Source organism: Ammospiza nelsoni, chromosome 18 (genome assembly GCF_027579445.1).
Source record: "Ammospiza nelsoni isolate bAmmNel1 chromosome 18, bAmmNel1.pri, whole genome shotgun sequence".
Classification (NCBI taxonomy): domain Eukaryota; kingdom Metazoa; phylum Chordata; class Aves; order Passeriformes; family Passerellidae; genus Ammospiza; species Ammospiza nelsoni.
The window spans coordinates 5,842,354-5,865,235 of NC_080650.1; the positions used below are offsets into that span (position 1 = coordinate 5,842,354).

At 42.0% G+C, this 22,882-nt stretch overlaps 1 protein-coding gene across 1 annotated transcript in view; it reads right to left on the reverse strand.

Moving 5' to 3' along the window:
* The window catches only part of GALNT9 (polypeptide N-acetylgalactosaminyltransferase 9), a 130,753-nt gene that overhangs the window by 102,154 nt on the left and 5,717 nt on the right, over window positions 1–22,882 (reverse strand). The window contains exon 2 of the mRNA XM_059485333.1: window positions 4,264–4,444. Coding sequence (XP_059341316.1) covers window positions 4,264–4,444 — 181 coding nt within the window. The remainder of the gene's footprint in view (window positions 1–4,263; window positions 4,445–22,882) is intronic.

Sequence of the window (22,882 nt, forward strand, 5' to 3'; positions counted from 1 at the left end):
AAGATGGAAAATGCTGGATTTACAGGTGTTGCGCCTGTTCAGTTCAACCCCTTGCTATCCAGCCTGTGCATCAAAAAGAGCAGGGGAATTGAGGTTATCCTGAGAGACAATGCTTTTGTTTGAAAGCATCTGCTTAGCTGACACTTCCCAATTTTCCAGCATGCTACACTGTAAAACAAACAGCTTTTGTAAGTTTGGGGGCCTTTACCCCATCTTTGAATGACATTCCCTAAGGTTTTGGACATTTCTACTTTCTTTAAGTTTGATAAAGTAAAAAATCTACTGTCACATGGGGCTTCAGCATCTCTGCCTTCATGCATGGCTGGGAGGAGTTGAGTCTGATCCTTTGTTACTGGAGCAGGGGCTGATATTTTGGCTAGAGCTGGCAACAGAGGAGGATTTTATTCCTCAAAAAAGTCAGGAAAATGAAAACTCTGCCAGACTTTTGTAGCCACACAGGGAAACCTGCTCTCCTCTGCCCAGTGCCTGCAGGGGTTTGGGTGGCTGACCCTGGGAAGAGCAAAATCTCCACCAAAATCTCAAAATGAAAATCTCCACCAAAATCTCTGCTCTGTTGCTTCAGGTCTGGTTTTGACTATTCAGCCAAACATTTTCCCTTTGAAATTATGGTAAGAGAAGCATGGACAGAGCGCAGCAGATTTTACAGCATTCCCAAGGGCAGGATTCAGGACAATTCTCCACCTGAACATACTGGGAGGGAAAGCTGCCAGGAATACAAGTTCTTATGCATTCCTACACACAAGGTTCATTGGCATCAGGAGATTATTTTCACTCAGTGCTCAGGTTTTTTCAATTATGACACTCATTTTATATATGGGAGAAGATATATGGAAATTACTCCAATAACACTTCACCATCAAATAACACTTCTCCCAGAGAACCACAGAACAAGCTCTAGCTTAGCTGTGTGCTTGCACAACAAAAATAACCTGTTCCTTACAAGAAAAGCTTCTCTTTCTTCCATTTCATAGAGGAAATAAGATGTGTTAGTGAGGGCTAGAAGTCCTGCTAATACTTTACTGCTGTGAAGAAAAATCAGGACATTAAACATTCTGAGCTGGCTGCAACATATTTTCTACAGTGGTATAGACCCTGAAAAACTTAAAATAATATATTATTTAGATAATATAATCTCATGATATAATCTCTAATAGAGATTATATCATGAGATTATATTATCTAAATAATAGATATTCAAAAATCTCTGATATTGAGAAGAAAAAGCTGGGATATATTTATTATGATAAATATGCTAGAATCAAACTGTAATTTTGTAATTATTGTGTGATTTGTAATCACAAACAAGAAGTTTACTGCCATTGCCTGTATTTGGCACACAAACAAAATCTGCTGTTGTCTCCTGTACCAACAGAAATTCGTATCCTAAAGAAAAGGTTTCTGGGCTAAAAGGAATAAAAGCAGAGGCAGCAGCAGGTAGGAAAGCAGAACAAAATGTGAGAAAAGCATCTTGAGTGCCCAGCCAGGCTTGAGGCTTTGCTGCAGTGGAAGGACAGGGGGAGGTGACTCCAATTCAGGAGCTTCTTGGTCACACTGGCTGACTCTGCACCTCTGTAGTGCAACATATTTTTAATTTGCTGCATGGGGATGAAAATACCTCCTGAAAAGCAATTAAACTGCCAAGTGTTTATGAACCTATGCTTGTGGATGGAATTGAAGGGTTATTCTATCAGAATGAGAGAGTGGACAATGGTGAGAGGGGAGTTCAAATGAAGTAAAATACAATATTTCTCATCAAGCTTGGAGTATTATAAGTCCTGAGTTTGCATACTGAAATCATGTTTACTTTCATAAATTTTGCCTGTGCAATGTAGACTTGAGTATAAATTCTCCCAGTTCATATCTTTAATACTGGTTTGTGAAAATACATAGATTGAATATTTCAAATGGAAGCCAGAATGGGGAGAAAGCAGTTTAATACTTTGGGAATGCAAATTCAGATGGTTTTATTCACAGGCTGGCCATGGACTTTGTACATGGCCTTGGACATCGATTCTACCTTGCTCCTCAATTTAAAAATCAAAAGCCCTCTCCTTTAAAAAATGAACAGCTCTGGGAATGACATGAATATAAAGCACAAGCAAACTGACAAGCTCAGCAATGGAGAGGGGAGACCCTGGGCACAGAGAAACTGGACAAGAGTGGGATTTCAAATTCTGTCTCAAGCTCTTGGAGATTCAGTTCTCTCCAAAACATAGAGTGTCCAAACCAAAGAGTCAAGCTCAGCTTTGGCACATGTCCTCCTTGTGCTGGGGGCCACAGAGCTGGGTGTAATCCCAGGTGGGGCCCCAAAAAATGGAGAAGGGCAGGATCCCCTCCCTTCCCTGCTGCCCATGGGGACAGATGAGCACAGGACACCTTTGGCTCCATGAGCTCCATGTCAACAAACACCCCCACATCCTCCTCAGGGCTGCTCTCAAACCTTCTCAGTGGGCAAAATCTTCTTATACAAATACCTTCTACTATCTCCACTCTCATTCATTTTCCATAGCAAATCCACCCTGAAGGGTTTTCCTGTGAGTCATCTGCAGACAAGTGCATCAATTGCAGCCTCTAGATCTAACCAGAACCAACTCAGGAGTGTCCAAACATGACAAGGGAGGCACTTCTCCCAGTGACACAGATATTTAATCATCTGGCATGGCCTGATGAGATACCCACAATGAGAATGTCAAAAAGCTCATCTGAGTGACTCATCAAAGCTCCTCAGCAAAACTGTGGGAGAGCATAATCTGAAGTGAAACATCCCTGCATTGCAAAGGGTCTCATGCCTCTGAGAGCTGCTGAGCTGGATTTGAGCTCTGCAGCCTTTGCTTTTGCATTTCCCAGCAGAACACATTCATCCTCATCCCCCTGCCCACAGCAGCAAATAACAGCCAGGTCAAACCTCACCAAGCTCCATTTGTGAAAATTCACTTTGTCTTTAGGGTCTCTGGGCCAGATCTGATGCACAGCTCCAATATTTGCATAACTACAGATTTCCCCAGCATAATTCCAAGATGGATTTTTATGATACATCAAGAGAGGAGAGATGAGACCATTAAACAAGTCAGTGTAGTTGCATCAAACATGGTATCGAGGCAGCAGATTGTTTTCTTTTTGCCTCTTCTGATACCTGAGTTTTGGTTTTTTTGTAGCAAGGGTTTGAGAAAACAAATGCTGAGTCAATACTTCTGAGATCAGTTTAACATGTAACATAGCTAAAGAAATTTCTAGTTAAGCTGAAGTTTTGTTTTTGGCAGCTTGAACTGCCTAAAATCCTAATTCAAATGCAATCTACTCAGAGACCACAGCTGCTTAGCTTGGCTAAACTTTTCTCACCATTTAATAAGATACTTTTTTATTTAACTTTCAGTTCTGCCTAGGAGCCCCAGAGGGTCTTTTAAAACAGAAGATTATTATTAGAAATTAATTAAGTATTCTTTTCAATTCCGTCTCCTGAGAGCAACTAGGCATTGTTGCTGATCTCCTCTGCATTAAGACATCACTGATTGTCATTCATGGGATGATAGTGTGGATGTCTCATCTGGAAAATATATAACTCCATAAATATGAAAGATTTGAAAGTTATTTAATACAAAATATAATAAATCAGTGCAAATAATAAACATGTAATTGCAATGTCAAGCACAGCACAGGCGTGTGAAGACTATAAACAGTGGAATAAAAATAGACACACATTCCAAAGACAAAAAAAAACCTTCCTGCAATTACAGGACCCCAATGGATTGCATTTAGTCCATGTTTCAGCACACTGCAAACCCTGACTAAACAATTCTAAGAATATCAAATGCAATTAAAGACAATTGATTTGATAAGCTGGGGTTATTTTTAAGGGACCAGTGACTATAAAGAGTTTGTTGCACTGTCTCCCTCCCATTGCACGTGACTACAGGAAGCACAGACTAAATCTGCCACCTCTGAAAGCTTTTTCTAAATGAACCAAACCCAAAAAGCACTGATATCCTGATGTAATTTTTGATCTGAGGCATTGAACATGCATATTAATGTACTACTGACAGAAATTAGCTATGTATTTAATTTGGCACTCCATGCTTGAGATGGCAGTTGGTTTATTTCATTTTCACTCAGCTCAGGGTGTCTGTAAAAGTAACTGCTGTCATATTCCAGCCAGGAGGGATGTGAGGAATGCCACCATGGGTCAGCAGAACAACAATCAATCCCTTGCTCCAAATAATAATAATAACGCAGAATTCCACTTACTTTTTAGGTCTGTAGTCAGGGATGGACCTGTCCAGTGATATCCTGTCACTGAGCTGGGCATTGTAACCATACTCTTCATACTTAGTCTCTGATTCATGGCTGTCATCTCTCAGGGTGGCAGCCATTCCCCCCTGGCCCAAGCCTCCTGGACCTTCCACTAATCCCATGGGCTTTGCCAGACCTAAATGAAACACAGACAAAAAAAAAATCAAACTATTAATATAATAATATAGATATAATAGATAGAACCTTTTCTGTGACACAGAATGTTTTCAGATAAATGAGATCTGAACTCCCAGCTCTTAAAACCCTCATGACTCTGTGGAAATTATCCTCAGCTTACCAAACCAAAGTCCAAATCAACACATCTTGTAGTGTCTGTGCATAATGAGCAAACAATAAAGAATCAATTAGCAGCTTTCACGATTCCTTCTTTTTCCAAAATGGCTCATTATTGTTAAGATAATTAAGAAAAAAATTTTTCCCATTAGAACTGGAGGGTTTCCCCATGTAGCCCATTAAAGCTTCATTCATTTTAAGGGAGAGATGCTGAATTTCTACAACATGTGGGTGTGCCAGTTTAACTCCACACTAGTGTCAGTTCTTGGTTCTTGCTCTGTGACTCCAGGACCCTGCAGTCCTGGTCCAGGTTTGGCTCCTATGGACTGGCCACCAGCTTCTGCTGGGTGGTAAATACAGGATAAATCTGATTTCACTGCCTGAATCAACAGATGGGTGATTTGGACTCGAATACCCTGCCTGCCCAGCCTCTGTTGCCACAAAGATGTGCTAAAACTATTTTAATGGAGCTGACACTCCACCTGGGAATCACTCCAGATTTCCTCTGCACTTCACATCTGACAAATGAAATATGTAAGATACTCAGCTCTGTAGAGCTCACAGCAGCAGAAAGTTTGGACACTCAGTAAGTGCTGAGAAATCAGCCAATTAATAATGCATTTACAGGTTTCATTCACTGGTCAACTCAAAAATAAAAATAAAAATAAAAATAAAAATAAAAATAAAAATAAAAATAAAAATAAAAATAAAAATAAAAATAAAAATAAAATCTATATAAAAATGCTCGTATGATCACATCACCAGGAACCTCTTCCATGGCAACAGGCATTTAATTTGGGGCTGAATCCTCAAAAATAAGCTCCTCAAATATCCTGTGTTTAATGTCAAAGCTCTCCTTTCCAAAAGGCTGGCTATCAGCAAGTCATTATAAGTGATAAAGTTATTTATAATAACCCTGGGAACACCATACAGGAATGTGTGACTCTCCCCCAAATCATTTACAACACCAAGTAAAGCAATTAGAGCTTGACCCACTCAACATGTTTCAAATCAAGACTTTTTCAAGAGGAAAATGTCATTATTTCAACTAAATTATTAAAAAGAAAGAAAGGAAACTGTCAGCATTTGGTAGCAGCAAACACACATGGCAGTACAAACGTGGGACTGGCTTCTCCAGGTGCCATTAAGGAGGGCAGATCAGACCCTTGAGAGGAAATTCTCTTTCACCTCACTGCAAACAATGTCCTTACTTGTTACAGCTCCATCACCATCTCTGTTTAATGACAGGACAGCCCATAGAGACATTGGTTCATTACTGATCTAAATGGGTAAAATTCTGCATTTTCTCCTGCAATGTTTATGACAAAATCCTGTGCTGAGATAAAGTGCAACAATATAAACAGTCACAAATTAACATAAGAGGAATTCTGCTACTGAATTTCAGACGCTGCTGACAAAAATACAAAAATGCTGCAATCAGTGGTGAGTCAGGACAGATCTTGCTTGTGTTTGTGTCTTTGATGCCTTCATGCTCCTCATCACCATGCAGTGAAACATGACTAAAACTCAAGACTAGTCTGGATTTCAAACAGAGAAATTCTTCTAGCTTATTAAATGAAGCACTTCAATCCATGCTCAGTATTCTGAAAATATTTTAGGGAGCTTCATTTTGAAGAAAATGGTCACTTTTGTCCTTTTTGTTCCAATTTAGGATGAGAGGCTACTTGGCATTTGACTTTCCTTTGGAAAAATTTGAGCAGAGGGCCCTGCATGCCTGGGCTGACAATGATTCCCTGCTTGAGTAATTACAGAAATTACATGTCTGAGACTCCACATCTCTCCCCACTCAAAAGGGGAAGCAGAGCAGCCCAATCTTCCTGCATGACACAGACTTAGACTTAACAGACACCAGCAGCAGTGATGCTGCAAGCTCTGCCTGCAATGCCCAATATATGGAATCTAAAAGGGGCTCAGTTTCTGAGAAAAGTCAGCAGTTCCCTCCAAAAAAAGAGTCAAATTAAACACTTTAAAAGTCAAAATCCCAGACAACTTGACAAAGCCTGTGTTCTTGAAAGACCATAATGTAGAAATTCATTTGATGATCACCTGGAATCATCTGGGCTATGTTCTGATGTAACATCAAAGCAAATTGAAGATTACTTCATTAAAATTAACTGACCTGCTTTAATGAAAGGCTCTCCAAGATGTTGTGTGCTCATTTCACTTGAAACAACAATCTAATTCCAGTAGTTGAGAACTTTATTCTTCATACTCTATGCTCTTGCAGTTTATGGAACAAAACACTTGAGCCTTTGTGGCACAAGTAATGTGAGAATGGAACTTCCACCCCACAGGAAGCATCAAACACTTGGATATTTTACTTCTGAGAGAATTGGTTAGACAGCCTGCCCAACCAGCCATGATGACAATAATTTCATATACCTTTTTCTAAATCTGATATTCTAGCTCTTTGTGCTGCTGATATGATCTTGTTGTGGGAAGGAATCATCATTTGTCTGACTTCCCCTCAGAGCATATTGCTGTGAGCTTTTTGCTCCAGCTACCACATTGTAGCTTAGTCTGACTGACAGTTACTCCAGAAATGCAGTCACATTGACCAAAATAAAGCAGCAATTAAATAAATCGTATCACATTGCTGCCTTCTTCCAAAAGAGCACCAAAGTGTCTCTGGAAGGTCTTAGGAAGAATGAATACATTGTATTTTATATATGTGCATGTGTGTGAGAGGCAGCAATTACAGGCAATGCTCCTCAATGCATGGTTGGTTAGCCAGACCATGCCTCACATATTTCCATTGCATTTTCCATCTCAAAGTTGATTTGCTGTTGCTTCAGCAATTGTCTCCTCAACAGAGAGCTTTCTCCCATCACTTTCTAGGTCACAGTGATGACTTGCTAACCCTCAAACTCACAGTTACTGCACTGGTCAGCCTTAAAAAATAAAAAAAAATTTAAAAAAGGACAAAAAAGACACAAAGAAAAGGAGTTTCAGTTCAGCAGCATCTTCACAAAAATAGGTTGGTATCAAGAATTGGGATGCTTATCTTGCCTTTGGGTTATTCACCTGGAGCCCTAATTCTCACCCATTTTTCCACTGCATCAGAAGCCAACGAGGGCAAAGCACAGAGCCAGAGCAAGGACTGAGATCATGGGGCCAGCTCTGCAATGGGGATGTGCAGAAAGGGGATGCCCAGTGAGCAGCTATTCTTCAATCTATCCTTTCTTTAAATTTTCTGGACTAAAAATATCTGCAGCTGATACACTGGGAATGGTCACAGGCTGCTCCATGCTGCAGATGACAATGAGGTCACAAATAATTAGTGTCTGTCATTAATTTCTAATTTATTGCTCTCACTGCAGAGATTTCTGTGTAGGACAGAAATTGTTGGGAGAATGGAGAGCAGAACAAGCCAGCCTCAGTTCCTTAACCAGATTAATTACTCCACAGGATGCATCATTTTCTAGGAAGAAAAGAGATCTTCTATTTTTCATCATAAACCTTCTCACAATGGGAAAAGCACTAAGGAGATTTATATGAGAAACTATGGCAAAATCGAGATCAGATTATGGCTGTGATTATTTTACTATCATTTTTTTCTTATTTGCAGCCCAATTACAGGCAGCTGTAAATCAGGTTCAGCCAAGGTTCTCAGACAGAATTAAACTTCTGACAATTCAAAATAAAAATAAGTGATTGAAAATAATAATAGAATGTCAGAACAGTGGGAGAACTGCTGCAAAATCTGCAAAATGCCCTTGCTGGCCTGTCTCAGCCCCAGCTTGAGAAGGTTTAAACCCAGACTTCTGAGCTTTATCTACACTTACATCATCTGTACATTTAAACAGCTGCAGAAAATTATTTCTGTTTCTAGCCCTTAAAAGGAGGGGATAAAATATTTCCTTCTAAAACACCTGACATAGGTCAAAAAACCTGACATAGCCACCCAGCAATTCTACCTGTGACTCTTGAAACACTGAAACAGGAAACAAAACTCATCAGCAAACCAGTTGTTTCCTTCTTTCTCCAATTATTATTTCTCAGCTGAAAATACCACTGCATACCATTTAAAGCAAGAAAAATCTTTGGATCCTAGCTTAATCAAAAGAAAAAAAAAAAAAGAATCAGGGACAATAGAAACTCCACATAGATTGACAAAGCTGACTTTGAGCATTTCCAGTTTCAGCTTTGCAAAGAAAAGAAAAAGGCTCAGAGATTCTGGACTAGGTTCAGTAACAGCTTAAACAAGACTCAGCTTACAATGTCTTTTAAAGCTATTTTTACATAAACCCACCTGTTTAAAGGCAGGAATTAAAGCAGGTGCAGCTATTGAACCAGCCCCAATGCTTCCACCTTGAATTACTGTATTGTGCTAATTTTGTGATCTTGCTCTGTTGAAGCTAGAAACTTCAGCTGAAGGCTAGAGCCTCAAAGAATGGCATGGAGTGAAGCACTGATCTTCCTCCTTCAGGAGCTGCATGTCAGAGTGAAGCAGGTGCACAAGGAAAGCAGCTGGTTGGAGGAGGAGGAGGAGGAAGAGTGCAATACAGGTGAGCTAAAGGTCTCAGCTCACCAGCTGTTTATAACTTCATTTCAGTGATGCCTAAAAATAACTGTTAGCTGATGATTTCTAAAAGAACACACACACACACCAGAGAAAGGCTCTCTGGTGTAAGCAGCCCCTTTTCTCTTACACACAGCCCCATAATAGCATAAATTCAGTGAATGCATTGGCAGTTCACTGCACTAATATTAAACCTGCAAAAGTAAAAACATTTTTCTGTTGCAAGCGTGAGGACCAACAATATGCAGGGAAAAAAAATCTTATTTGGAACTATTTCACTATTTGACAGAGTTTCAGCCAACTTTGCACACAGTAGCATGCAGCATGGGGAGTTGCTGGTGTCTAGCTCATGATTCAATTTAAATGTTAAACAGAGCCTGGCCCTTAATTTCTGCATATCCCAACTTTCCATATCCCAGATCAGCTTCTCCCACCACGACCCTGAAGCAAGCCTACATAATATGTCAGATTTGTTGCCCAGAGAACTGATCTGAATTTTGCTCATATCAAAAGGTGCTCCCTTTCTGAGCTAGAAGGAATGCTGAATGTGGAGCAGATTTATTTTACATTCAGCAAATCACATCCCACAGGCATGCAAGTCCAACTTCTGGAAATTGGAGAGCAACAAACAAAACCCCATCTAATTTAAGTGACTCCAGCACTTCCATTTATCTGAAACCCAAAACACAGTCTGATTTTTTTATAGTTGTACTCAAGTTTGCTGCATCCTTGCTTGAAAAGTTTATGTCCTCTGGTGCCTGGTATCAGCCCCAAATATCTCTGCAGATGTATCAGGGAGAAGACAAACAGCATCCTGCAGCTAATAGCTTGAAAAGGACAAAAGTACAGCAACCTGTAAAGCTGAAGCACTTGATATGCAACTTTTTGTCTCTAGAAACAGGAGGTGCAGTGGTTTTGTAGCTTAACCTCATCTCCAGACCCCAGTGGAAAGCCTGAGATAGCATTTCTCAGTCTTGGTGCCCAGATGAGAGGCAATGCTGTAAGATATCATCCATGTGTGAGCGGGTGAATGATGGGGAAGGGGTGAAGTGATTTGGGAGCTCTGCTCCTTTCCCACCCCAGCAGCCAGTCAGGCACAGAGTGCAGAGCCAGGAGCCTGGGAAATTATGTGGATTATATGGAAATTGGACTAATATCCAACCCCTTGTGTGCTTTGCCATATGTTTCTTCTTCAAAACAGGGACTTTTCCAGGTTGCAGAGAGCACTCTGAGACACAACATGTGCATATCTGTCAAATGCTCAAAATACATTTTATGGAAAATTCCATGAATGTGCCCTGGGCTGTTCCAGCAGCTGGGCTGGAAGCTGACCCTTATTCCATCCTACACACTCTGCTCCCACCATATTGATGCTTTAATCCTTAAATCCTACATGATAACTCCTACCAGGACAGGATTTGGTGAGGAGAATTTTTTTCCTTAGAGTTTCCATGGCATGTAGTCCAGACTCAGAATACCACTGGTGCTACATGAGCCCAAAGAGCTCATGTTGTCCTTAAAATCATAAATGGTAACTCCTACCAGGACAGGATTTGGTCAGAACATTTTTTTCCTTAGAGTTTCCATGGCATGTAGTCCAGATTTAGGATATCACTGCAGCAGGTGCTACATGAGCCCAAAAAGACAGATCCCACCCCAAAGCACTCACCATCAATACAGAGAAGAACCAGATGCAAGAAAGATAATGAAGAAACCATGAAAGCAATATAAAAAGGTCAAGGTGTTTCTGAAATGATCCTTTTTGTAGAATAGCTAGAATAGAGTAGAATAGAATAGAGTAGAATAGAGTAGAGTAGAGTAGAGTAGAGTAGAATAGAATAGAATAGAATAGAATAGAATAGAATAGAATAGAATAGAATAGAATAGAATAGAATAGAATAGAATAGAATAGATAAAAGCTCCCTAGTCATTCAGGTAATTTTGAGATGATGAAAGGTGGCAGTTCTGTATCTGTAGAGGGAAGGAGTCCATCTCTGGTAAAGCTGCCCCATGCCAAATGCAAGACTCAATACTTTGAGGAAGAGGAGAGGAATATCTGAAGAAATAAAAGGGCTGAGGTGTAGAAGACAGGAGTAGCAGGACAAACTGTGTTAGTCATCTTGGCACAACATGGAGAGGGATCTGGTTCAGCAGTGCTGACAAAAGCCTGCTGGGGACAAAAAGGAACAGGATGTTCCTTTTTGCAGAGCCATGTTCTCCCTGAATCTGCTATTCAGTGGTGCAGCACACACACCACTGCCCTCTTACAGTTGCCTCATCTTTTGTTCCTTGGCTTCACAGAAGCTGCAGCTCTGCGTAGGCTACTGCCTCTCTAGACACAAAATTCATTAGTGCTTTTTAATTGGAAGAAATACTGTGTTTTTATGTACAGATATCTAATATCAAAAGTAATTGCTTTTATAGAACACTCATTTGGAGCTGGTTACCCCTTGAGATGAGAAAATGTATTCTAATTACAACAGATAATTCAGGAGGAGATAAACAGATTGAGGATTGGAAGGACCAAGAAATAGCAGCTGTACAGTCCACTGGAGATGAAGATAAAAGCTCATTTGTGAGGTAGGACTCTGATCCCAAATTTACAGATAATAAGAGAGGTGCCAGAGTTTTGCCAGAAACTTGATATAAACAAAAATAGATTTCCTCCTTAAGCAAGGAAGAGCTGTATAAGGATACATTTTGAGAGGCAAAAATAAAAAGCCCCTACCCTAGATGCATAATTTTAAATTATATGTGTGTGACTGATTTTTTTTTTAAATTTTCCTTTCAATGATCAAAAAGTTCATTCACAGAGAAAGATCACTCTGTTATCTTTAAATAAATAACAGATGCCACGATTCTTCTAGAAGTTTTTAAATCCCAGATGACTCGTGGTTTTTGCTGGTGAAACATAAAATGCATTTTTCTCTTCAGGGCTTTGGATGAAAGCCAGAAAACTCCTCTGGTGATGGCATAAATCTGGAGTTGAGGGGGAGGAGCTGAAATGTTGGTGTATCTGCCCGGCAGCCCACTGATATTAAAAGGAGACAAAATGTGAGTGTCATCAGTTTGGCACCTGTCCCCTGGCAGTGGCCAACACCTGAGGCTTCAGAGGAAATGAAACACAAACGATGAAGCACTTGGCCAATTAAACTCTGCTCAGCCCCTGGAAGCAGAGCTCCCTCTGAACCCCACAGGCAGGTAACTAAAGCCCTGAAGCATAATATTAGATTACCCTCATTATCTTAACTCAGACAGGTAGAAACAGGGCATAAAACTACCCAGTGTCCTTTAAAAGCCCAGCCACTAATATTAGATTCAATGGGCTCCTGCAGCAATGAATTCTGTGCTGCTGTCACGGTCAGAGTGTCACCAACTCACATGAAATGGATCATCTGTATCAATATATTAGATTTTCTTTAATTTTTCCAGGGAAACAGAGGTGAAAACTCCTGGGTGAAGTGATCATTAAAACAATAACAGAGCCATTCTAGAGGAAGGGAGAGTGGCTTCTCCTTGAAAAGCTCCATGGTGCAAGAGTTAAAACTTTGGGGCTGTTTAATTAGATTCAGGAACAAGCTGGTTCAGCCAAGTTAAAGGGTTTTAATTCCATAAATGAGGAAAATATCTTGTGAAGAGCAAGGAGTTTGCTTGTGTTAATCAAAGGTAGGGAAGGGAAGCAGTGGACCATGGTGGGAAGGGAGGTGTGACCCAAGGTCTGACAGGATGGAGCAACAGCTGGAAAGCTGCTGTTGGATGCAATGACATTTCCTTGACCCTACAGAGCTGACTGCACACCTCTAATCACTAAAAATACCCCTTTTGACTTCTGGTGCAATTCTAGATGAGAAGTCCCTGACTGCTCTATTCTCAGACCAGCTCCACTACAACAGTCAATCCCACAGGCACAGGTTCCAAAAGGAAAAAAAGTTATCTTTAAACACAAGGAAACAAAAAGAAAATGTATCTAATTTCAGGTCCTATGCAGGTTCACACTGTTCTAGACTCCACTGTGCTGATAATAAAGTCCAAACTCATCAAAGGCTCTGCCACATCTGACATTGCCCAACCTGCCAAATTACTGCCCAGGGCTCACCCTCAGGTCTCTGTCTCAGAGGGATTTTGGCCAAGGCTAAAGAAGATTCTTCTCTCCTGCTCAAGGGTGTTTGGAGAGCCCTGACAAGGGCCAGACAAGCCCATCTCCTGCAGCATCATTTTGCAATCATGCTCCACATTATTTGCAGACACTCATATGCCTCCCTACTCATTTACCTAAACAGCCGGCTATTAAATTAAACTAACATAATCACACAGATAGCTTTCCCAACAACAAAGTCATATAGAACACTTTGCTATTTTGTATGGCTGGAAAGCTGCTGGTTGTTCAGCTCATTTTGCACAGCAGAGGATGGCAGCATTAAACCCAGACATGGGAGCTGCTGGAACTCAGAGTCACGTCGTGCTTGAAAGTGGATCTCCATTTCCCACTCCTGTGAAATTACTCACTGAGTTCACCTCTGGCAGTGCAACCACAATAAAGAGCCAATGTTAACAACTGCAGACCTGCTGGCTGCAGCCCCTGCTCTCCTTCTGTGCTCCAAGAGCCACTGCCTGCTCTTCCTATTGGCATCAGAGAATAAAATTATCTGAGAAAGTCCCTGGTTTGTCAGAGCAGGGCTGGCTCTCTGTCTGCTGCCTCTCCATCTCAGCATCAGACATTTCTCCTTGGAAATAGATGGGAGAAGGCATCAGCTGCTATTGAGGATGAGAGGTTTCAAATACTTCCACCCAATCTCTTGAAAACCAGTTAATTTGGATATTGGTTTTCACAGGAGCCAGAGAGAGCCTTGATTCCTCTCCTTTCCTTTCAGTGTTTCAGTGTGGTATTGCCTTAAAAGCTCTCTAAGGGTGACATACTTTTTTTTTTTTTTTTTTTTTTTTTTGCATCATTGCACATTGGTTTCAAAACATACTCGTTTTCCTGACAGACTGTCTATTTCAGATCTGTAGATCTGTGTATTTTTCTTGACCTGTCTTTGTATTTTTCTTTCTCAGCCTCATCTTTGACACCTCTCAGGGAGCTTGGCTTTTGGCTCTCTGCTTTTCCTCCTCTTTCCTGCCTTCACTCTATTTTCCTATCTCATGTCAACATACACCACAGCTGTGCCTTGCTTGTCAATGCCAGGCTGCAATGCCTCCTTCCATCAACCTCTTAATATGTGTATGATTTAATTTCTTACCAGCAGGACAAGTCAGCTCAAAAACAAACACAGGGCACATTTTAAACAGCAAAAAGACAGTCCTGAACCCAGCATCTAAACAAAAGTGCTTATAAATTAACAAATTATTGTATATTTGAAGCTAAAATGGATGAAGTAAATTATTCTGCAGAGTCCTTCTAATTTTGAGATGAAGTGACAGCCACATTTATAACAGATCTATCTATTAGAGGATGTGCCCAATTAAAGGTCTGAGTCTCTCCTGCTATCAAAGTGGGAATAAAAGGAGATTCCACAGTGCTGAGAATCTTACTTGGTTCTGAAGAGCCTTGCTATTGTTAAAGGAAATGTTGAGTCTGGGTTTGGTTCTGGCTCTAGAAAGGAAAGTTTTAGCTCTTTGTATTCATAAAAGAAAGCCTATTTAGAAATGAAAGACGCGATGTTGCATGGATAGCTTATAACATACAATTAATCAGGGATTTATCAAGGACAAATAAAAAGGATTAGGTACCACATTCTCTGGGGGAAGCAAATCAAAGGATGAGATAGCTTTGCAAAAGAAAGGAGAAATGAAGATAAATAGCAATTGCCAATAAATTTGAGAAAATAAAGATATAATGTTAGGGGGAAAATATTGGCACAATGTTTTATTTAAAAGCGGTAATAAAAACATTGCTTACTTTGATTTCTGCCCTTTCTGGTTTATTGTTGATATAAAGATAAATTGACTCAGACTTCCAGGAGCGGGAAAGCTACAATCTCCTATTACAGGCACTGTAAAAACCAGCTCTCCTATAATAACTGATCCATTATTAACAAGATTGGCTTCATTGCATGTGGGTATTTGTAGGAATTGACTGTGACCCAGGGCTGATTTGGGCCCTGACAAACCCACAGCAGGACCCCTGGGCTTGCCTTGGAGAAGACAGGATGCATTTGGTAACAATGTGCTGCTTTGATCTACCGACAGAGCACGTTTAAATTACCACACATATATAGAATTCAGATCATATATAAAGACAAGTTTTTGAAGATGTGGAACAACCTTCTTCAATTTACCTTCCTAATACCACTGACTGCGACAGTGCTTATCTGTTTTTCACCAAGGCAATGTAAAAAGAAACTCAAGTTTTGAGACTCAATTTTTCTTCAAGCTTTCCCCTCCTTTATGCCAAAATTCCATGAAAGAATGAATGTCCCTGTCCCCTGATGTGTCTCCGGTTTGTACTTATGACTACATTATGAGGTGCTAAATTACACAGTAAAAAGAGAAATGAGGACAGTGATAGAAGGTGCCTTTATACAGCAGGAGATCATCCTTCAGTGGAGAGACTGGTATGAATCAAAATTTGAATTTCAGGAACCCGAGTTCTGAGTTTACAGCTCGGGCTCATCGCTCCTCAAGGACACAAAGCAGACGCGCTCTGCAGTCACGCTTAAACCTCAGCTCACACCCACATTGCTCCTTAGCAGCAAGAGCTTTGCAGAACCATGTGGGGCCAGGGAAAGGCAGGGCTGAGCCCTGGGATGGGATGGGATGAGCAGCAGGATGTGCATGACGCTGCTGAGCACAGAGCGTCGGCACCGCTGCTCTGCTCGCTCATAATTTAATTGTTCACTCTACTGAAAGGCACTGAGACAGGCTAGTGGGATCCCAGTCTGCCATTTCAGCAGGATGAAAATAAGGCAGGCTCTCCTGCAGTACTGGTGTAGTGTCAGGGAAATGTCATGCTGCTGTAGTTATTAACTGAAATAAGCAGGGAAGTAGAGAAAAATGCTTGTGCTAACATATTGCCAATTAACAGAGCGAGCAAAGAAGTTCCATGTGGACATCTGAGTCTGGTTCCTTTAAAAGCTCAGAACTTAATTTTCATGATTGTGTTTAAATAAGTAAAAATCCCATTTTTCACCAATATTATTTTTAGCCTGGTTTACAAAGAAAAACCATTTTGTGGGATCATACTGTCTCCATTTGTCTATCAGTCTGCTTCCCTCTCCATACTCTCCCTTCTCTCTGCTTGTTAGATTTCAAGGACTGCTTCTAACTTCAGCCAAAGCTTGGCAGACAGTCAGAGGTCTCCAAAAATTGCATTTCTGTGAGTGTCACAGAAGCTGACATCTGGGAAGAAAGTGCCATTAAAATGCTCCTACTGAGAGAAGAGGTTTGGTGAAAGATCAAACACAAGGGACCTGTTGGAACTCTAAGAGACCACCCAAGAATTCCCTTGTGGGTTGCCAACCAACAAGAAATTGAGTTTTCTTGGTTTAGCTGCTCAAGGAAGTGAACATATATTTTTAGGATTAAATGTGTTAATTACTGGGTGTCCAGGTCTGTTGGTGCCTGGCTGTTATATACACCACCAATTAACAACATCACAAATTTAACCTGAGGACACGGATAAGGGGAGGGATCAGGGGAGCAGAGAGATGAGCTGTTACCACAGATAAGGAGCCCAGCACAGCCCCCCTGGAAATGCAGGCCAGGTCTCCTGGGTCTGGGACTTGCATTTCAGCAGCTTAAAATATTTTCTTGACCCCTTCTGTCCCCAGTTCCTGTTTCTGTGAGCTCACACCCTCTGCTTCTTGCCAGGGGTTAGTGACAATGATGAGAACCAGGGTAAATGATAAAAGAGTGTTTTCTGGTCACAGATTAGGGCATTCCTAATGAAATAATGAGGATCCCATTTAAAACTACTTTTCCATATTACAGGAAATTCACATGGAAATGCCTGACTTGCTAGATTAGCACTGCTACCCTTGGAAAGGGAGAACACAGGCTTGGAGGTGAGGCACCCTGACAGCAGGACACACCACTCCATGCAGCTCTCTCTGTTTCCCCTGGAATTAATAAAAAATTAATCCTGCTGATTTCTTATGGTAGGAGTGCTTTTCCCTCCCCACCTCTGAAAGGAATATAAAGTAAGGTATCATCCTAAAACCCACAAAGCCTCATGAGCAGAGGAACAAACAAAACCTCTCTCTCTCTTTTTAACAGGGAATCTGTCAGTTCAGTACCTGTCAAAATACTTTTGAAAATAATCAACATCTAGTTTCACAACCATATGCTGTGGCACTGAGGAGCCACAGGCATGCAATATCACCCATCAAACAGATTAGAGGCATCTTCCAGCTCAGGGACAAAGCCAGAAGATCATACACTGATTTCTGCTTCTAAAATGAATTTCCATCCTGAAATATCATTTTGCTTTATGACAGCACAGCGTGTCTCAGTCTAGTCATGTCTAATTGGTGCTGATCCTGCATCAGCTGCCTTGTCCTCTGGGCCTGGTTCTCACTTTGCTACTCAGTGCCATAAGGAATCCACACAGGAGCTTTTCCCTCCTGAAACTGGTCCACAATAATATCAACACTCCAAGTTAAGATGCATTGTCAAACTGTGGAATGGCTGTCCCAGAGTGACCTGTTAAATACACCATGGATTAACAATCTCACAATGTCATTGGTGCTGCCATGGGGAACTCCACCTCTCCTTAGGGCCAGAACAGCTCTGCCATGAGCTGGGCACAAACCCTGACCCCATCTCACTCATCCCATGAGCACTTCCATCGACTTTAACAAGGAAAATTTCACACTGGCCTCATTCTTCCACAGGCTCCACTGCGTCTCTTCAACTCCATTTGTGCTCCAGCTTCTTGTTAGGCTGATTAAAGGCTGAGAGATGCCTAAACAAGTAGTCCTGTAGCATATGCAAAAATCCTTCTGCAATGCTCATCTTCTCTGAGGGCTGCATCACTCAGCCCGTGGCCCTTGGCAGGCTGGGCTGCTCCATCCCAGCTTCAAAGTCAGGGCCAGCTCTTTGTTCCCTCATAAATATTTCTCCTCCATTTATGCACATCTTTTGTTCACTCTTCTCATTGTGCAAAGAAGAACTGGAAATTCTCACTTTGTGAACTTTTTAATGAGTGACAGAAAGAGGGAGACAAAGAATCAAGTTATTAGGCAGATCAGGTTCAGAATGAATCACAGAAGAAATTCTTCCTTCCATGATCTCATCTGAGAGAGCTCTCTGCAGCCTGGCTTTGAGTTATGTGGGCCTGGAATGGGAATGTGGCTGTGAATATGGGACCCATACCAAGCTGCCTCTTTCAGGAAGCAGGAGGTTTTGCATCCAACCCCACTGGATACACGCATTAGAAAAGGCACTTCCCTTCTGGAATTAATTTTCTGTTGAATGGAAAGGCATCGAGCCAGATGGAACTATTTCAGGAGGAGCATCATGCTGGCACAGGTCTAAAATCAAAGATTATTGGGTTTGTGTATTCAGAGCAGGAATAGCTGAGGGTGAAATGTTCAGTGCAGGTGCTGGCACGGTCACGTCTGTGCCTTTTAAAGGAGCACCCCACCAAGGATGTGCTGAGTGAGTTTGCCAAATGTTAAATTGAAGAAATAGGTGACATTTATAATTAATACCTGCAAGCATTTTCACTGCTCCTTCTGATACTAGCAGCGAATAAACAAAAGACATTTTTCCACAGCTGAGAAAGCTGCAACTTTCTGGCAGATGCAGAAGTTCACTAAAGAGTGGTAGGAATGACTGGCCACCTGGAAGAAAAGTGGAGAATTTGGCTGCCCACGTTCCTGTGATGGTTTTGGAAATTCAGCAGCCTAAATCCACAGACCTGGGTCTTGGGGACTCTCCAGACAACACACAAATTTTGTAACAGAACTACCTAAAAAAATGTGGTTTCCATAACCAAGGCTAGCACAGGCTTGCACCCAAACCACCCAACACCCCTTTTTCCACACCAAACATGAAAATTGAAAGCACCAACTCTTCCAGCAGCTGGGCAGCTCAGCACTGGGCTGTGTAATATCTCCAACAAGCTCAGTTCTCTCTCCCCTCATGCCCCACTGCCATCTGTTACACGGAGCCACCTGCAATCCATCAGCAGCTTCTAGCATTAACAGCTCTGGGCTGGAAAGTCTGTTTTTGCTGTTAGAGGTGTGAACAGTGCACAGCCAGCACTCACCCCCAGCTCACAGCAGAGCCATGGGTGCCAGCATTGGCCACCAGCTCAATTCTGCTCCTGGCAGCCACCAGTGGGGCTGAGTTTTGCAGATACAGAACTTCGCAGCTCTCATTTTACACATGGCTGCATGACCAGAAATCTGTCTTACAAGGAACCCATAGAGCAACTGCAAATTTTCATCCTGAGGAAAACTAACCTTTGGGTTATACAATGCTGTTTCGATTGGGGATATTTTTAGTCTTATCACTGCCTTCAGTTCAGCATGCACAGGAAAGAATACCACCAATCTTTGCTACAACACAAGGCTTGCTTGAAAATGAGTTAATATAACAAAAAATACATTTTTATTTACAAAAGCTGTTCATCCTAGAGGCATATGAGAGCTGTAGAAAAAAATAAACTCAATTTCTAAAAGGGCAGTAAGGCCCCATTGCCAAATAAAATACAAAACCAGCATAAAAAATCCAAATGAAAAACAACCAATTAACCCTACCACCTGACTAAAAATGCTAGAGGGGAAAAAAATATAAAAAGAAGAAGCAGCAAACTTCCCCAGTATTGCAGGAAAGGGCTTTCCAGCTGTCTTCATGGATATCTTCCAAGAGAAACAAAATCCTGTGCAACAAACCCCCTTTTCCTGTGCAAATGGTCCTGCAGTACCACGGGCAGTACAGCCACCATGAAGTGCTCATCTGAGCTGGTCTGAGAACTTCTTTTTGCAAAATGCAGAGTGGAGCCAAACAGCACAAACACAGAAGCACCAAGAGCCCCCAGGATTAGGAGTCAGAGGCAAAAAAATTACAAAGTTCTCTACTAGAAAGGGGAATTCTTCCAAAACCTCAAGGAGGAAGAGCTCTGTTCTCAACCATTCTGAAGGAGCAAGGCTTCATCCTTTGTACTACATAGACATCATCATGACTACCAAACCTACTCCTCATCCTGTGGCAAAAATGCCTTCACTTGGCCAAATTTACTACTGGAGTTACTGTACTGATAACTACAGACTGTGCTGATGCCTCTGGATCAATAGCAAAGATTAATTCAGGCAAGTGATTTCCACAGGACTAAGTGCGCGGGTGAGCTGAGGGGAATTTGAATCATTGCTGCAGCGATAAAATCCTGCTTGAGGCAGTCCCCCCGTGCAGGCAGCAGTGTCTGTCACCCCCACACTGCCACAGCAGGGCTGGCAGCATCTGCACTCTGCTTAGAAAGCAGTGCCACTCCTGCACCTGGCTTGGATTCCCAGCTGAACACGAGTGCTGACTCAACCACAGACGTGGCAATTCCAACAGGAACAAAATCCAGCAACACACTGGGAGCACAGAGAGAGCAGCCGGCTCCGTGCTGTCAATTCTGTGACCCACAGCTCCTTTCCACAGGGCTGTCCTGGCTTTGCACAGGGGCAGGAGGTGTCAGGAGCCTGCTGGGGCAGAGCAAGGCTTGTGCCAGGGGCTGCCCAACCCAAAGGAGAGCTTGGTGTTGCAGCAGCCTCTTGGGCCTGTTGCTCTAACCTGCAGGCCAGGAGGTTGAGACTGGAGAAAATGCACACTAAAGAATCCCAAACAAGTTCCTTTCTATCCTCATCCATCAAATCTGGGTTATTTAATGTGGTTCCAGACACTGGGATTCCAAACACTGTGCTGTGAAACGGGTAACGCTCTCCTCTAGTGCTTTGGTGTCCATAATCTCTGCCTGACAGAGCCACTTTTAAGTAGCAGAAAGCTACTAAAACAGAAGCTCTTTTAAAAACCTTTTCCTTGGTTCAATTTTCTTCATCCTTGCCCACTCTCCCAGGATGACATGCAAATTACAGCTCATGTATTAAAATTATAAATCAGACCAGTGGCAAATGAAAGTGCTCCTAGAGAATGGCTCCATGGGAGGTGATACAAGGCTTAAGATATTCAGAAATCTATATTCTCACCTTCTCCAAAAACGTTTTGCTCATTTACTTCAACAACTCTTCAGCCCCCAAGAGAACTCTGCGTCCACACTGCGCATGATGACAAAGCAGAATCACTCTATTGTCTCCTCAGCTCCCTGCCCTGCTGCTGCCCTCAGACTCTCCTTCAGAGCCAGTAATCAAGGACACATTTGATGGAAAAAAAAAACAAACTAAAAAAATTAGGCATTTTACCACTTGTCAGGGATTCTCAAGACCAGCCCATTTCTGCTGCATTTTGCCCTCAACAAGGATACAAAACAATTCATGGCCCCAGGTTCATCATTGGGTGTGAGAAGATCCCTCAGAACAAGTCATCCAAGCAAATTAAACACAAACACAGAACTGTTCAGAAATGAAATGGCCTGACAGTGCAGTAAGAGGGGCAGGGAATGGTGTGAGAGCTCCTCTGGAGCACCCATTGTGCTGGATTTCCCACAAAAGGTGCTGCTGGGCTCTTTCCATGCACAGCAAGGAGCCCAACTGAGCTAAACCAGGTGAAATAAAAGTTAGTGTGAAGAACTGCAGAAAGCAAAGTCCCCTTCCTCACTGTGGGAGGAGAACATCAAACCAGAGGGATAAGAGAGCAGTGCTCAGCTCCAAAATACCACTTCTTGGATATCTACAGATGTCCTTGGATACCTACAGATGTCCTTGGATATCTACAGATGTCCTTGGATATCTACAGATGTGGATATCACAGCTCACTTCATCTGGACCTCCACCAGATCATGGGTGTGATGTCCCTTCAAGAAATAAGAATTTGAAAGCCCAACAGATCAAACTGAGAAATAACCAACAGAACCAAGGTTGTCACCTTTATCCCCACCGGCACTACAGAGAATTTAAACTCAAAATAACCCCAGCTAAATCAGAGGGCCCTCTGATTTGGACCAAGTTGCATCATTGCTGCCTTCTGTTGAGTAAGTCAAGAAATCTTGGCTCAGGAGATGGCCTAACAATCTTTTAATCTCCTGCAGGACTTGCTGAGTAAGCAGTCAGTGCCAGTTGTGCTGTATCTTGTCTTCAAAACTGTCTGGAGAACCTGGATATTCCAGAACACCTGAAAGGATAGAAACTCCAGAGCAGAAATACAGTTTTTAATCTGTTTGCACCTGCCCTGCTGTCCTAGAAATGGGTTTTGCCTCCACCTGGGAAGCTTTCAGATATTCGCAACCATTTCCACGGCACCACAGCTATGAGTTTTAGGAAAAGCAGACACAGGCAATTAACACTTGGCTGGTTTAGCTCTGTGCTCTCAGGAGAGGATGACTTTGGGTCACTGGGAGGGTTTCTCTGGCTTTTCTCTCTCAGGAACTGGAGGTGTCTTATTTCAGAGGACAGCTTTGATCAATAGGACTCCAACAAGGTTGGAAGCTGCTCTGCTGTCACTGGCTCTCTTCCTTCCTGTTATACAAAACATCACAGGCTCCTTTTATTTTCTACTTTTTCCTTTTTCTGTCCTTCAGTGTGCTGGTTTGAACCAAATGATGGTAATGACTACCAGGAGAAATGCCACAAACAGCAACAATAATTAAAAAGTATGCCAAGTATGCTGAGAAAGAGAAACAGAGTGCCCATTAGT